Source organism: Caretta caretta, chromosome 1 (genome assembly GCF_965140235.1).
Source record: "Caretta caretta isolate rCarCar2 chromosome 1, rCarCar1.hap1, whole genome shotgun sequence".
Classification (NCBI taxonomy): Eukaryota; Metazoa; Chordata; order Testudines; family Cheloniidae; genus Caretta; species Caretta caretta.
In genome coordinates, this window is record NC_134206.1 from 281428706 (window position 1) to 281446143 (window position 17438).

Genomic DNA, 17438 nt, shown 5'->3' on the forward strand with positions numbered 1-17438 from the left:
TAGTTGAATGTCTTCATTGATTTCAGCTGTGACAATATGACATGCCTGGGTAATTGGGTCCCAAGCTATTTAGACCTTTAAAACCAACACTTTGAATTCCACAAGCAAACTTACTGGTAGCCATTACATTGTCTGAAACACCATGCAATGTGCTCCAGGCTTGAAACTGTTTGAGAAGCAGGCCTGGCATATTATATTTGCTTCCGTTCCTGAATGGTCCCTTGATGAGGTGACAGACCTGGACCTGCGTGGTCCACATCAAAGAGAAAAGTTCAAGCTAGTCTCCCTAGATGTAGATTGGGGGGGAGGGAGGATGTGTGGAGTGCTCTTTGAACATCTAGGACTAACCCAAGATCTAAGAATACTCTGAAGTTTTGTGTATGACTTTTACAAATAATAGTTGTACACTGATTTCAGGCACTGATACAATATTTCAGCTATTTCTCCCAAGCCAACAACAAACAGTATCCTCATCTTATCTGGATTGAGTGGTAGCCAGTTACAACTCCTCTAATCCCTAAAAATCATATAGCCCCTAGTATACGTGTTCCAATGCACTAGCCCATACCAAATGTGAAAGAGAGACAGATCTGGGAGTCCTCTGTATATTGAATATGTTGCAGTCCACATCCTCTCGCTAACTCCTCGGTATCCTCAAATAATAACCAAATAATCATTGCACTTTCTAATCTAAAACCAAACCTATCATCAGATTGACTAATGTCAAGAGAATTTGTAAATTGAAGAAACTATCAGAGCTACCCTCCACAAGTCTGTCCATGCCCTTCCCTGGAAAAAAAAGATTGACAGCAAGATCTTTTTCAAGGGCTGGCTTCATGAAAAGAGGCCACACAACAGTTTCTTTAAGAACAGCTGACACAATGACTTCCGTAGGCAAATGTTGACAGTCTCCACCAATGCTGGACACAATAGGTCCAGCTCACATATGCTAGTCCTTAGTCCCACCTTGCAGGTGGCATCATCAGAATTTCAGTAAGTCACACTGGCTGAAACTCTGAAAGAGAAGACCTGGCATTTTCTTGAGATGTTTTTTCCATAGCAGTAGACAGCTTACTCTGGCTCAGATAATTTTATCTTCAAAGTAACATGAAAATTCTTGTCTTCCAAGTAACATGAAAATTCTTAAGGATTAGTTTCAGCCTTTTCAGGTAAGCAGAAACCACTGTGAGGAAATGTAAGGGTATTAAGTGCTGCAGGCATGATTTTTTCAGATGTGCTGAGGACCCACAACTCCAGTTGTAGTGGAATGTCTGAAGGCTCAACACCTGTTAAATTCAGCAGTCTAAGACAATGAATACTACTGTATTTTCATAAACATTCTCTCTAAAATATTAATAGTGCTTATAATATAGTGGAAAAGATCTAGGGTGGAATTTTCAAAAGTGGCTACATGATTTAGGAGTGTAATGTCCCATTGAAAATCAGATCACAGAAGCAGACATTGTTTATCTGCATTTTAGCAGGCACATGCTGAGGGTACAGAATGAAGAGTAAGTTTTGTTAATTGCAAAATGCAAAAAAAACACTCCAGAGTTAAAAACTTTAAATCTGTTTTAGGAGTTTATAGACTGGCCATCAATAACAGTAAAAACTGAAAGTGAAATGTTGCTTTTTGCTTCTGTTTTTTTCCCACAGGGTGTAACACTGACTGATCTTCAAGAAGCTGAAAAAACTATAGGAAGAAGTCGTCCTACACGAACCAGAGAACAAGAGAATGAAGAAAAGGAGAAGGAGGAGAAGGAAAAACAAGACAAAGAAAAACAGGAGGACAAGAAGGAATCAGAAACTAAAGAGGATGACTTTAGACAAAGATATTCCAGAACTCTTGAGGAGGTATCTCATACTATTCCTTTTAAGTGGTATATCTGGAATAAAGTGGTATAAATCTTAATTTTTGTTTGGTGGTGCTAAGATTATAATAGACTTAAGTTTTCTTTAGTTATTTAAATGTCTTATGTTAATATTCTTTATTTTTATCTGTGTCCTTTTAATCTTTGGAAATTAATATTTACTTTTTCTCTGCTGAACAGCCCTATCATCGCTATAGGCCAGTTTCAACTCCAACTACTTCATCATCCTCTTCGCTTTCCACCTCCACTAGTTCTCTTTCTACTTCAAGTCAACTAAACAGACCAAACAGCCTTATAGGTATAACTTCTGTTTATCCCAGAAGTGGAACAAAAGAAAATGAGAGAGGTAGGACTATATGTTTTGACTTTTTTCTTTCCTTATTTATTAGAGGCTCTTTTGTCTCTATAGAGGATCTTAAACTGCATGTGTTATGAGGTAAGGGATTTCTTAAGGCCACTTTAGGAGTCGCTGCCTCCCAAGGATAATTATCTTCTGAAGCAACCATCTTCAAGTGGTGCCTCCCAATATATAATACTTTATTTTCCTCTATCGTGAAGTGATTCTGAATTTGGGTCAGATTTCCATAATACTGTGTTGCAATTCTGTGAGTTTGCTGAGAGGAAAAGAGTGCTGTTCAAGGAAGCCAAAATCAAAGCAAAGGGGTGCTTTCACCTTGAATGTTCTATTTCTTTTTTTTCTATCTCATCCTTGGTTCACCTTTTAACAGTTTCATTTAAAACCGTGAAGACTGGAAGCACTGAAATAAATAAGTTAGGATAGTGATTACTACAGTACCTGCTGGCTGTGTATGATTTGTTGTATTAACAGAAGGGTAAACAAATAGTTAAAAATACATTAGAGGAAGTAAATGTTTTGTTTGTGCAACCGTGAATAATACTTATTTTTGTACAAGTTATTGAAAGCATGTGAGAGGTGAAAAATCAGAACTCAAAAGTGAGAGAGTTTGTCAGTAAGGCCCATGCTGAACTCAAACTAAATTTCCATTAAGGAAGAAGGAAGCCCTTAGCACAATCTTAATGAAATCCAGGAAATTTCAGTACATTGTCCTAAAAGAGAGAGATATATTTTTTGGGTAAAGAAAGCTTAAATGAACGTAAGTCAATTGCACAGAATTCTTGATGCTATAACTAAAGAAATATTTATGTGAGGAAATGTAGCCTGATGTTCTTTTATGCTTGTTTCTCTTGAGTCAGATGCCCTCATAATAAAGTAGACAGAAGTTTTAAAGCTTGAATCTTAGAACCAACCTCTAGATTGTTGTCAGAAGTATTCCTATTATATTGAAATATTTTGGTTAGGTGACTGAGGTAGAATGTTACAGAAAGCAATTGGGAAATACAAAAATACTTGCCAGACCACTTTAATGGTGTTTACAACAATATTTCACAACTGTGTTCTGAGCAGGTGTGTGTTACCACGTAATTTATAAAACTGGCTACTGAGCTGCTTGTTCCAGCAGCTCTAAGATTACCATGTAAGTTGTATATTACAGAAGATCACATGATTTCTGTGTCATATTTTTAAAATGTTATTCTTAACAGAAGGCCGGAAAAAAGAAGAAGAAAAGGAAGAAGATAAATCACAGTCAAAATCAATAAGAGAAAGACGGCGACCAAGAGAAAAACGAAGATCTACAGGAGTTTCCTTTTGGACGCAAGATGTGAGAAACTGCTAAAACAACTAAACATACGTCTATTTCATAGCATTTAGAATTTATATAAAATTATCACATTAAAATAATAGGAAATAGCTTAGAGTTTTATCAGCATTTCTCAAACTGGGGTCTGCAGATCCCCAGGTACTCTAGGGAATCCGTGGGCCCTTCTGATCAACTCCTCCCCCTCCCTCAACTGCTCCCCTCCCTCCCAGCGCTTCACACCGGGGAACAGCTGTTCAGCAGCGTGCAGTAGGCGCTGGGAGGAGCAGGGATGGGAAATGCTTTGGGGAGGGGGCAAGAAGAGGAGGGGCAGGGGTTGACCGGGAACAAGAAGAGGTGGGGCGAGGGTGGGGCCTTGGGGGGAAGGGTGGAGTGGGGGCAGGGTCTTGGGGCTGAGTGGCGAACTTGGGGGTCTGTGAAAATTTTTAAATAAAAATGGGGGTTGCCAAAGTTTGAGAACCACTGAGTTATATGATTTAATATGATTCTTTCTGGAAAACCCAGGAAATAAAACATCATGAGATGGATTCAACTATGCCCATACTAGTGGGTGCTTCCAAAAATAGTTGCAGTCTTGCTTGTAACATGTTTTTCTCTATATAAAATGTGTTAGCATGTTGGAGTAGCATGGATTGTTGAGGTCTGTATTGTCTGGGATTTCTTCCCAGGCCATTTAGATTAGTAATACATAGAATGAGATGACCAATACATAGGACATTGTTCCTTATAGAATGAGATGACCACTGTATAGGTCATCATGCCTTTTGCATAAGTGTGGCCACAGCAGTTGTTAAACCCATAGGCCTAGCATGCTTGAAATGACTTTTGCTGATGTACTCAGATATAGTTGTTCTGTATAGGTCTACAAGCTAATGGAGCCCACTTGTAGAGTGCAAGTAAACAATGAAAGCAGCAGTATCTTGGGTTCAGATTTAAACGCATCTAAATTGGGGTGTATTGATCATTCCTTTAGAAAACACCTTATTTTGAAGGGATAACATTTCCACGCAGTAAGCATATCAAATTATAATAATGAAAAAAGAAAAGGAGTACTTGTGGCACCTTAGAGACTAATTAATTTATTTGAGCATGAGCTTTCGTGAGCTACAGCTCACTTCATCGAATGAATTCTAAAACACGTACATGATCATGATGCAATAGGGACAAACCAGAAGAGCTTTTATAAACCAAAATCATTCATCTTCAATCTACTAGAATTCTTTGAGCAAATAGTAGATTAAAGAAAACCAGTTGATATAACACATTTGTACTTTTTTGAAGCCTTTGACAAAGTCTGTCTGTCACAAGAGGCATTTAAGAAAACTAAGTCATAGTATAAGAGGTAAAGTATTGACATAATTTAGAAACTGGCTCAGAAACAAAGTGTTGGAATAAATGGTCGATATTCAACATGTCAAAAGATTAACATAAAGTTCTCCTAGGAATCTGGGTAGGATCAATAGGTAAACAAATAATTACTATCACTTACTCTATTTGTACAGTGTCTAGCACAATGAGTTGAGGCACCAAGTGTTACTGTAATACAAATAATAATAATAATAATAATATGCCTTTTGGATTGCATACATGGCATGGGTTTTGAGAATGAGAGAAAAGAAATTGAGGATAAAATTCAGAAGAGCCTGATAGGCCCATTCTCTTCTGGATTTCCAGCCTTGATTTCAAAAAAAGGCCCCTCACTCCTCTGAAGAAGCTTGTAGAACTGGTATATAAAACAAATACCTTCCTTGTCCAGTCTATTAAGATAGTGCAGAGAAGAGAGTCCTGACCTCAGCCACTGTCCCAAAGTTGTTTGTGATGTTTTTAACACTTTTCTGATCTAGAAAGTATTCTAATTTTAGAATGATACTTACACCATAAAAATAATAAAGTTCAGAATCCTTCAAGTGCAGTTGAACCAGTGTCTAGTGGGCAAGAGTAGATATATTTTTATATCAAGCTCTTTTGCTGCCAGATAATATTAATGGGGGTAGTTTCACAGTTGAGAAACATAAGCAATGGTGATCAATTTAGAACAAAATTCCCTCCCTCTTCTTAATCTACAAATTTAATTTGTGAGAAGTAGATCCGTTATCCTGTGCTCTGCAAATTGCTGTGTATGTATAATTGAAAGTAATTAAGAAAAGTCAATTCTGATCAAATTAACAAGGCCTATACTCCCAATGGTTTCTAAAAATAAGAGTTCAAATGTCTCTTGTAAAAGCAAGTGTTTCCTTATGCCAACTATATAATCCCACTTTCTTCCATTATATATCAGTCTAGTACTGAAAACATCTACTTGTTCAATGTTTCTGCCATTTTGTTTTGTTAAATAGAACAAAGCCATCTAGGAATGTTATGGGATACTTTTGGACAAATTCTTGTCCTTTTGTGTTTGCTTCTGTTGCTTTTATACAACATATAAACTACAGTTCAAATAGATTTAATTCAAATAAACTCTGGGCAAGTCTACCCTACTGAGCTACATTGGCATAGCTGTACTGATGCAGCTGCACCATTGTAGCACATCTAGGGAAGACATTGTATGCTGACAGGAGCGTGCTCTCCCATTGGCATAATTACTCCGCCTCCTGCTGACATAGCGCTGGTGTGGACAGTGCTTAGGTTGCTGTAATGTGTTGCTCAGAGGGGTGTCTTGTTCACCCCTTTGAGCAATGTAAGTTATATCGACTTAAGCAGCAATGTAGATCAGCCCTCTGTCTTGAATGTTGACCTTAGAAATATAAAATGTTTAAAAACTCTAAATAGCATTTCAAAAGTTTACTATTTTTATTACTACTATTTTCTCCAGAGTGATGAAAATGAGCAGGAACACCAGTCTGATTCAGAAGAAGGAACAAATAAGAAAGAAACTCAGGTAATTGTTGGGTATTTTTAATTCAATTGTGATCTCTTAAGACAGATTTTGTTTTAATTTTCTTTCATTGCAGTTAGATTTGGTTATAAGAACACATCTAGTGGGGTATCTGTTGAATCATGTCTTGTTGTTATGTTTCAGTACCAATTCCTTCGCAGTTTTTTGTGTGAAAGATGATGTCTTCTAGCCTATAAATGAACTACAGGCTTTAATGATAGGTTTTAATATATTTTAATAGTGGTTGTTTGCTGCGTATTACCTTCCCCTTTCTTACATTTTAGGTATAGGTAAGTTGAATTTGTTGTAAATGTTGATATTATTTCTAACTGATGCTTAGGCCATAGTTGAGGGAGTACTTAGTTCTCCTTTGAGTGCTTGCTTGTGTCCATTCCATGTTAAGGGTGTGTGGTCACCACATGCACCGGTGCGGGAAGTTTTTCCCTCAGCAATATCCATAGTGGACTGGCTCTGGCACCCTCTGGAGTGGCGCCCTCATGGCGTGGTATAAGGGGCGCCGCCGGCTCCCCGCACCCTCAGTTCTTTCTTGCCGCCAGTGACGGTTCTGGAATGTCTGCTGCTTCGGCTAGCATTGATTCCTTCTCTGTTCTTGTGAATTTTAAAATCCTGTAAAATAGTTCTTCATAGTAGTTTTCTTAGTTCTCAAACTCTTTGTTAGTCCCGAGTGGCTTTAAGCCCTGCGATTGCTGCAGATGGCCTATGCCTGTCAGCAACCCACATACTAGCTGCCTAAGGTGCTTAGGCGAGGGGCACATAAGTGACAAGTGCCGTATCTGCAAGTCCTTCAAACCTAGGATGAGGAAGGAGCATGATATCCATTTGAAAGCGCTCCTAATGGAGTCGGCACTCACTCCAGCACCGGAGCTGTGGTCAGACTCCACACCGTGGCATCCGTGCACAGTACTCCCCTGGTGCCGTCCACAAGCCAGCTCCAGTCTCCCTCCACGGCTCCGGTCAAGAAACTGAAAAAGACTGTGAGGGGAAGATCTCCTACCTTATGCAAGGGAAAGGAGAGGGCAGGGGGCGAGCCAAGAGTCATGTTGGGCAGCTCAACATCCCCCTCGGGAAGTCTCAGGTAGAGCGGTGCAGCCCATCCTATGCCTTACCTATGACTCCAGATAGTGGTGTAGGCCTCAGACAGCTTCAGGTGTCATCGATGCCCAAAGCCGTTCAGGCAGCTCAGGAGATCCTGACGCTCCTGGTGCTGCCCTCACCAGCTCCTGTGGTACTCCGGTCTTGGGGAAAACCCCCATTGGGACCTATGCGTGTGTCCCCAGCTCAGCGGTACTGTTCCCATCAAGAGGGACGTCCCGCCAGCGTTCACCTGGCGCAGCCATCACACCTCAGGACGGGAGAGGCAGGCTCAGCAGAGCCCTCTTCAGTCCCTGCACTGAGGGCACCAATCGAGGGACTCAAGGCTTACCTCGCTGATAGATTGGTGCAGACCCTTTGAGGCACGTGCCACCGGGCAAGAACTCCTGGATCGGCCCAGACCATCTTCAGGGGCCCGGGCCCGGGACCAATCGGGCACCAGAGACCACCAATCGCCGGGCCCTCTTCGCCAGTCTCCAAAAAGGTGGTCTCCCTTCTCAGGACGATCCTCCCAGCAACGGCTCAAAGTAGCTCCCGGTCCAGTTGGATGTCCCGGTACCGGTTGAGTAGTGTGAGGCGTGGATGGCCCGGTATACCCAACGCAGATCCCCTGCAACAATGGCTGGGGACAGTCTAGTCCCAGTCCAGAGACCCCCCCTGGAAAAGATAGTTATCATTCCCCAGACAATGGTGGACTGACCACAGGACAGTCCTGGAGGGAGTTCCATTCGACAACCCCCCTCACTCCATTGAATTGGTGTCGGACGCCTCTGATCTCAGCTGGGGTGTGCATCTCGGTGATCTCCAGACACGGGGGATATGGTCCCCAGAGGAAGCGCAGTTACACATAAACATCAAAGAGTTCCGAGCAGTCCAGCTGGCGTGCAGAGTCTTCCTGCCCCAGCTGTCGGGCAAGGTGGTACGAGTCCTGACGGACCACACAGCCTCGATATTCTACATCAACAGGCAAGGGGGGGAGCTCACTCGTCAGCTCTGTCAGAAGGCGCTCTGTCTATGGGACTTCTGCATCAGCCACAAAATCCACCTGGAAGCTTGTCAACAGGCTGTCCAGACTACTTCCTCCACTTGAGGAACCAGGGTCTGGCACACTCTCCTATTAGAAAAAGGAAAAGGCGGACTTGTGGCACCTTAGAGACTAACAAATTTATTTGAACATAAGCTTTTGTGAGCTACAGCTCACTTCATCGGATGCATTCCGATGAAGTAAGCTGTAGCTCACGAAAGTTTATGCTCAAATAAATTTGTTAGTCTCTAAGGTGCCACAAGTCCTCCTTTTCTTTTTGCAGATACAGACTAACACAGCTGCTACTCTGAAATCTTCCATTAGAGCGCATCTAGCGGAAATCTCTGCTTTTCACCCGCCGATCCAGGAATGGATGGTGTTTTCCCATGACATGATGGTCAGATTCTTGAGAGGGCTCAAGAGACTCTTCCCGCAGGTAGAGTCCTGTACTGTCTTGCAGTGGGATCTTAACTTGGTCCTCTCTAGGCTCACTGGCCCACCCTTTGAGCTGCTGAGTTCCTTCTCCCTTTCCCACCTGTCATGGAAGGTTGTGTTCCTGGTGGTGGTGATGCTGGCAAGACGGGTCCCTGAAATTAAAGTCTTGACCTCAGAACCTCCATACATGGTCTTCTACAAAGATAAGGTTCAGTTGTGGCTTCACCCAGCCTTCCATATGAACCAGGATATCTTCCTTCTGGTGTTCTGTCTCAAACCACACAAGACCAGTGAGGAGAGGGTCTTCATGCCCAGGACGTCCAGAGGCTTTTTACTTGGAACCTACCAAGCATTTCCAAAAATCAACTCAACTCACCCAGTGTCTTCGCAGAGGTTTCCAGTTGGATTATGTAGTGCATAAGGATCTGTTACAACCTGGCTGGGGTTCTGCCGCCATCGATTGTCAGAACCCCCTTGATGAGTCACCTAATATGAAATGGACATGAGCAAGCACTTGAAGAGAAGACCATTACCTTTTCCATAACTGGTTTTCTTTGAGATGTGTTGCTCATGTCCATTTCCTAACCCACCCTCCTTCCCCACTGTCGGAATTTCTGGCAAGAAGGAATTGAGGGTGGGGGGAGCCAGTGGCATCCTTTATACTGCGCCATGCGGGCACCACTCCAGAGGGCGTCAGAGCCGGTCCCCTGCGGATACTGCTGAGGGGAAAAACTTCCAGCACCGGTGCATGGGGCGAGCGCACACACCTAATATGGAATGAACATGAAAAACACATCTCGAACACCAGTTACAGAAAAGCTAACTGTCTTTTTCTGCCTTGTCAACATCCTTAGTTTCATCTGTTCTGTTTTTCTGGCAAAATTCTTTGCTGTGACTAATGGTGCACAAACTTTGAGTCTTCTACATTTTTCTTGAAGAATACATAAATGAGTGGGTACTAATAACAGTTGGTAATATCACAGGGAAGCTGAAGTGGAGAGCACAATCTACTTGAATTCTTCATGCTAGAAATGGGTTTCTAGAAAAATACCAGCACAAGGTTACTAGTCTTCAAGAAAGTATATTATGGGGAATTGACGTAATCTTGTTGCTGTCATAAATATAAAGGGAAGGGTAACCACCTTTCTGTATACAGTGCTATAAAATCTCTCCTGGCCAGAGGCAACATCCTGTTACCTGTAAAGGCTTAAGAAGCTCAGCTAACCTGGCTGGCACGTGACCCAAAGGACCAATAAGGGGACAAGATACTTTCAAATCTTGGGGGTGGAGAAGGCTTTTGTTTGTGCTCTTTATTTACTGGGTTGTTCTCTCTTGGGACTGAGAGAGGCCAGACAGAAATCCATCTTCTCAAACCCATCCTAATCCAAGTCTCCAGTATTGCAACCAGTATAGGTAAGCCAGGCAAGGCAGATTAGTTATCTTTTGTTTTATGTGAATTTTCCCTGTGTTAAGAGGGAGGTTTATTCCTGTTTTCTGTAACTTTAAGGTTTTGCCCAGAGGGGGGTCCTCTGTGTTTTGAATCTGAATACCCTGTAAAGTATTTTCCATCCTGATTTTACAGAGATGATTTTTACCTTTCTTTTTTTTAATAAAATCCTTCTTTTAAGAACCTGACTTATTTTTCCATTGTTCCAAGATCCAGGGGTTTGGGTCTTTGATGATTTTATAACCAATTGGTTAGGATATTATTCTCAAGCCTCCCTAGGAAAGGGGGTGTATAGGGCTTGGGGGGATATTTTGGGGGAAGATGTCTCCAAGCGGTTTCTTTCCCAGTTCTTTGTTTAAAACGCTAGATGGTGGCAGCATACTGGTCAAGGACAAGGCAAAGTTTGTACCTTGGGGAAGTTTTTAACCTAAGCTGGTAAGAATAAGCTTAGGTGGTCTTTCATGTGGGTCCCCACATCTGTACCCTAGAGTTCAGAGTGGGGAAGGAACCCTGACAGTTGCAAAGGAAGAAAGCTTTGAAATCTGTGAGTATGGGTGAAAAAAACTATTATATCTTAATCTATACCATAATATGGCATAAGAGAATACATTTCTGTTGACCGAAACATAGAAGTAACACACTAGTGAATCAGTTGTTGTGTTTGTATAAGTGTCATTACACATTCCTCAGCCACTTTGGTTAAATGATTCATTCTGTCCTCTTTTTTGCTGCTTTTGTATCTTTTCTACAAGCCTAATGGATTGTGTGTTCATATTTCCTTTCTTCTTCATCAGTCTTCAGTGCAGATTCTTTGTTGCTCTCAGTAATACACAAGTTTAGGCTTGATTTACTATTGTAAGTGCTTTTTAATACACTGTGTGTGTGGGCAACTGAATATATTTTTTTAATCTCTTGATGAAAGCATGTAGGTTAGATTCAGAGAGGTGGGGGCAGAGTGATGCAAGCAAAACTGTGTGGATGCTAACTTGCGGGATTTCATTAATGAACTTCTCAAATAAAGCTACACACTGTACCACTACTAAATGTTGTCCAGAACCTAATTTTTACATAGGATTGGACTGGCTGAACACCATGCTCCTTGTTCATCAAAGAAGAAGTGGTGGGCTAAGTTCTTGCTTTTCCAAATGATGCTACCTCCAGCTGAACCATTTCAGCATGGTGCACAATACAGTAGCCAGGTAGTGTAAGCAAGTTGAGAAACAGATAACTGCGTAAAGAGAATCCCGACAAGGGGTGGGAATAATAATTTTTAAGAAAGTAAAAGGAATATTTGATACAATGAGCCAGGGGAAAAAACAACAAAAAAAACCTGCTAATCGGGCTAGAAACTATATTACTTGTCAGATGCAGGCAAGAAGTGCTTCTTCCAGAAAAGCAGATTCCAGCATCAGAGTTGCAGGAGAACTAGTTGGAAATTGAGCCCCCTTGCTGAAGGGAGGAAAACGTTCACCATAGCATAAACTATCATATAGAATGCCAATATGCTTCATTACTTTCTTTTAGATTTGTTGATAGCTTAACCACTTTAGTGCCTTGTAGGCTGGGAATTTCCCTGCAGCTTCTTAACTAGGAACTGAATTGTTCTGGAAAACTTAAGCACAACTGGTGTGGGTGAATGAAAAAGCTTTTTGCGTTCTATTCAGAAAGTTTATACTTGCATCTTTGGGGGGGAAAAATGAATGAATGAGTTTTGTTCATACTTATTCTGCAGATAACACTGAGATTTGAGGCAGAGGTGAAATTTGAGAAATCACTTCAGTAATTGTAAAGCTTTAACCGTATGAATCTATCACACTGAGGCTTATCATTTGCCATTAGAACTACTTAGAAAGCTGAACTGTCTCTAGTTATGGGTCATTTAACTTTGAATGTTCATAACTTAAGTTATTTAAACTCTTTTCTTCAAACATGAATCGTGTGACTGTTGTGTACTGAGTTGTAGGTAGGGTTGTATAACAAATTCTAGCTGGTATTACTACAAACTATATTTTGATTAATTTTGATATTTTAAGGCATACGTATGAGAGTTGGAGGCAGAGTTAAGGTTGATTTTGAAGCTTACCTCTCATTTCCTGGCATATGAGTGCTTAATTTCTCAACCTTACCATTAACATGCATTTTTTGTATGAATAGAGTAGAAGCCAAAGGAGTAAGTGGGGCTCCATTCATGTATTCTGTAATTCTGCAGCCATAGAATTTGCTGCATATTCCATGTCCTGTCACAGAAATGGGCTGCAATGTCCAATCTTTCATTTTTTAAAAATTGTTTGTTGCTTATGGTTGTGGAGAGCACCTTAAAAATATTAACCAGTTCTAAATTTTTGCAGTGTCCTATTACTGAGTCTGCAGACCACTTCAAATAATAGCTCTGAAAATGTGAGAGTTCTCTTCTCCAACAACTGTACCTTCAGTTTAGAGTTATGCTTTGTTTATACAAACATCTGGTATATCATCAGAAAATATGGGGACAGCATGAAAATTGGTTTAATATTAAAATAAATAATACAGGGCTATTAAAAACTGTTTTCAAATATAATTGAAGTTGATGTCTGATGCAGCCAGAGTTCTGCAGAATTCAGGTCCATTTTACCAGAGAATACATTGGGTTTGGGGTGTAATTGCTTTAAACTTGTGAAAGTGCTTTTAGTTTGCATCTTGTTCAAAACATTAACCCCACATCTTATATTTGTGTTTCAAAATATTGTGCAAATTCTGCTGCTTCTTTCTTACCTCTGTTCCCAGCGTTTCCAATGCTGGTATGGGCCTAGAGTTCTGACAGTCTTTTACAATTCAGTCCCATTCTAAGGCTAAGCAGACTTCAAGTCTCTTGTTCCTCCAGTTAAATAGCAACCATTCTATTAATAATAATTTGAATCTGAAATCTTAAACTAGTAACTAAATATTTTGTGACAATTTTGGCCATCTCTAAAGAAATTAGATAAGAAAATGTTTTGAATACTGACTTTCGATTGATATGCAGTCTCCTTCCTAAATTCCATGACAAAAAGTGAAATCTCTGCTTCTTTTCAAGTGGTTCTAAATACTGCACATTCTATGAAATAATCATAAACCCTCTGCTGTGAGTGGTGCTTAGAGAGAAGCTGAAAAACTCCTACCTCCAAGGCACCTGTGCACAATTGTTGTGTAAACTTACTGTCCCAAGCACAAAATTTACTTGCCCACCTTTACTATGATGATTAATATTGGAAAAACTGATGTTTTTCTCACTTCTGCATACCCAAACCACCAGTCCCAATAATCCGTACAGGTTATGAGGGAAATAAAAATTCATAACATGTTTTTGAAAATATTTAAATACAGTTTGAAATAATTTGATTTTGCTGCTTATTTTACATATTGGTCAGAAAATAAAAATCATTTGAGATAATGAAGTTCTCTGTTACTCCCTTAAGTGGTGCTGCTGATGCTTTCATTGCCTAGTGAAGTTACAAGCCAGAGATAGAAGATGGCAGTTATAAAGTTCTGACAGCCTTGGCGGTAACTCAAGAATTTAAACTGAAGGGAAGAGGTCAAGAACAAGTCTTGCAGATGCTACAAAGAAAGTTGAAATAGACTTTAAACAGAATGGTTTCTGGCATGAACTCTGTAAGGAACCTGACAAATGAGTTAAATATTTTTCAACATCAGAGGTCTTTGAAAAGTTGTTTATAATAAGTCCTCAGTCTACGCTTTGATGTTCCCTGTACAGAACTGCATTTTCACTAGTTAGCTGATCATTCATCCCTATTTTTTTTTAAAGAAAAAAAGACAAACAGCAAGAGTTTATAACTTGAAGGTCATCATAATATAATTTTACTTCAGCTCTTCTGTGCCAGGAGCAAGGATTTCCCAATACAGCACATAAATTCAAAATACCTTGCTACTTATAGGAAATCTGTGCTCTCACAAGGAAGATAAACTTAGACCCACACAAGAAATAAGGAGAAATTGCTGAGTAAACTGGAAAAAAAACAACCCAAAAAACCCTTGTCTGCAAATGGTTCTGCAATACCTCAGTCTAAAATATTAAAGGTCTTTCTTTGAAGCCCTATATTTAATTACAGTATACCAGTACTGTTCACTGCTCTCTATGCTCATTTTCTGAATTGGTATCCCTTTGTAGTCTCAATTTCAAGAGGAATTGTATTCCAGACCAATGCATTCCATCAGTGTAGCATTGTGCTAGAGAAATGCTACAGGTTGATTACCAATAACGTCTGTTATTCTAAGTGTCAAGTTCTAGAAACCCTTATCTTAAATTGGTTTGAATGCTGAGTAGGGACAGAGAGGGGGTTAGGAAGCAGTGCTGCCTGTAAGCCAGGACTCACTGAAAATAAGCACATCCATTTTCTGCACTGGTGAATCAGATCTGTTTTTTGTGAATACAAGCCAAGGAAAGACTGAAAAGTTTTGTCCAAATTGATCATTTGTCATATCACTAGCAATGAAATCTTTTCAGAACTAGGATGGATTTCAAGGAGGAAGGTGACAAAATAATGTAACTAGTAGAAGTTACTTCAGTAGTTAAGTTGTCATAAACACTGATTTTTATAATGTGAATTCCAGAGCAATATCACTGAACAGTTCACACTGTTGCCGCCAGACATGCCTGAATGACATGGTTTATTGCTGGTTTGCTGTAGGGGAGGTATTTACTTTAGCGATGTGTTGTTTTATTGTGCTCAGGTAGTCTTCAGCAATTAGTCTGTTCTGTATCTTTTTACTAATTAGAATGTACTTCAGAATTTAATTTGGTCTTGTAAATTGCAATCCATGATTTATTTTGGATATTATTTTGGGATAGCTATTTGGCCTTTTAGCAAAAATAATGCTCAAAAATTGGAATGTTAGAACCTGATTTGCTAGAACTGGAATGTTGGCCAGGACACTTGACAAAGATTAAAGCCCTCACGGAACTGCCAACTCTCATGATAATATTGCAAGTCTGATGTTAGGTGTTATTTTAAAAGTTTTCATTTCACAAACTGTTGCCACTCTTTCATTACTTTCAATAGCGTTTAAGCCAGGTTGCCCTCATCAAGATTACCAGTGTTTCCCTAAGCTTTTGCACATAGAAATGAGGCTACTGTTATCTCAATTGACAAGCCTTCCTTTTCATTATGCATGGCACAGGAAGGAGATAGTGAGGGAACAGGAGATATAAGGATGGTGGTGGTGGGAATAATTAAGAGGGATCGAGGGAATGCTGGAGGACAGACTGAGAGGAAGGGTAACAGGAACAAAGTAATATTGGAGGGCGGGCATTGATTATGTGAGGGGCAGACGTCAATGTGGAGGACAGAAGATGGCAAGAGCAGGCATGGAGAATGGGAGAGTGGTGAAAGCTTTGATGAGAGGGAGATATGGAAGACAGATAGAGAAGGAAGGAAAGACAGATCTCCCACCTCAGAGGTTATGAGAGAGGCTAACATTTTGTTATGGAATCCTGCTTCAGCTTCAGGGTGGTGGGGCAGAATTTGTCAGCTGGCGGGGGAGGTGGCCCAGAGCTCCTGGGCAGCAGGGACACCCCCATAGCTCCTAGTTGGTGCAGGCAGACCCCATGGCTCCAAGATGCTCCTGGCAGCAGTGGGGACTCCGCGCTCTCAGCCACCATGGGTGTGAGGAACCCTGGAGCCCCTAGCAGCAGTGGATGCTGGACCCTCCTCCCTCCCCATTTTCTCATAGTTATTTTTAATAAAAGTCAGGGACGGATCAGGGGCTTCTGTGAATTTTTGGTTCTTGCCAGTTACCTGTCTGTGACATTTGATAAAAATAACATAGACAAAATCTTAGCCTTAATTGTGAGGGAATGACAGATTGATCACCACCCAGCAGTCCGAGGAGGCTTCCCTTTCTGTTTTTGCCTTTTCACATGCAAATTGGATATAAGGGTATTCATAGACTTTAAGGTCAGAAGGAACCATCATGATCATCTTCTGACCTCCTCCACATTTCAGGCCACAGAACCTTACCCACTCCTCAAATAGACCTCCTAACCTCTGGCTGAGTTACTGAAGTCTTCAAACAATGGCTTAAAGACACCAAGTTACAGAGAATCCACCATTTACAGTTCAAACCTGCAAGTGACCTGTGCCCCATGCAGCAGAGGAAAGTGAAAAAACCCCAGGGTTTCAGCCAATCTGACTTGGGGGAAAATTCCTTCCCATCCCCCAATATGATGATCAGTTAGACCCTGAGCATGTGGGGCAAGACCCACCAGCTGGACACCTGGGAAAGAATTCTCTGTCATAACTTAGAGCCTTCCCCATCTAGTGTCCTATCTTCAGCTTAAGGATTTTTGCTATGGGTAGTTGCTGATGCGCCACATGCCATCATAGGCTCAAAAATCTCCAGTCAGGCAAAATGCAGATATAATTTATTTTTAAAGTCTTGTGATGATTAATCCAACACCACAGTAATGGATAAAGTATAAGAATCAAAATAGAATAGAAAGTCATTTTTTGAGTACTGAGTCGTAACTTATGGAAGTTTGAGGTTGCCAATATTAGGATAACAAATGTCACTGGATGTTTAAATTCCACCTAGGCAGCCACCAAAGATTGACACAAATGACTTTGATTTAATACTGCACTCCAGTCTTGTTTTTTAGCTTTCAAATCATCTGTTTGTGGCAGTTTTATAAAAACTGCTCAGTTACAACAGTGACTCAGGGTACGATTAGTGTACATATGTCCCCATTTTATTTTCTTTACTGATAATTGTCCTAAGGGTCAACAAGACTTCTATGGTGAACTCAATACCTGTTTTCATGAGATTCTGCAATTTTTCTTGTGTTATTTATATGGCCCCAGTAGTGTGAATGGTGTTTAGAGATGCGGAAAAAATGAAGCAGTGTGATTGACAATGCACAAACAATAATGGAAAATTGATGGATAAAATTAGGCACCAGACTCTGTTCAGTTTTGTGACTGCATTAGGAACACAGACTGACAACTGAAAATTTGCTACAGCG

At 40.6% G+C, this 17438-nt stretch overlaps 1 protein-coding gene across 3 annotated transcripts in view; it reads left to right on the forward strand.

Annotated features, from left to right (window-relative positions):
* Nucleotides 1-17438, forward strand: part of PPP1R12A (protein phosphatase 1 regulatory subunit 12A) — a 214819-nt gene that overhangs the window by 166051 nt on the left and 31330 nt on the right. For all 3 annotated transcript variants that reach the window (XM_075124336.1, XM_075124334.1, XM_075124335.1), the window contains 4 exons: nt 1657-1854; nt 2052-2217; nt 3435-3553; nt 6363-6428. In XM_075124336.1, the coding sequence (XP_074980437.1) occupies nt 1657-1854; nt 2052-2217; nt 3435-3553; nt 6363-6428 (549 nt within the window). The remainder of the gene's footprint in view (nt 1-1656; nt 1855-2051; nt 2218-3434; nt 3554-6362; nt 6429-17438) is intronic.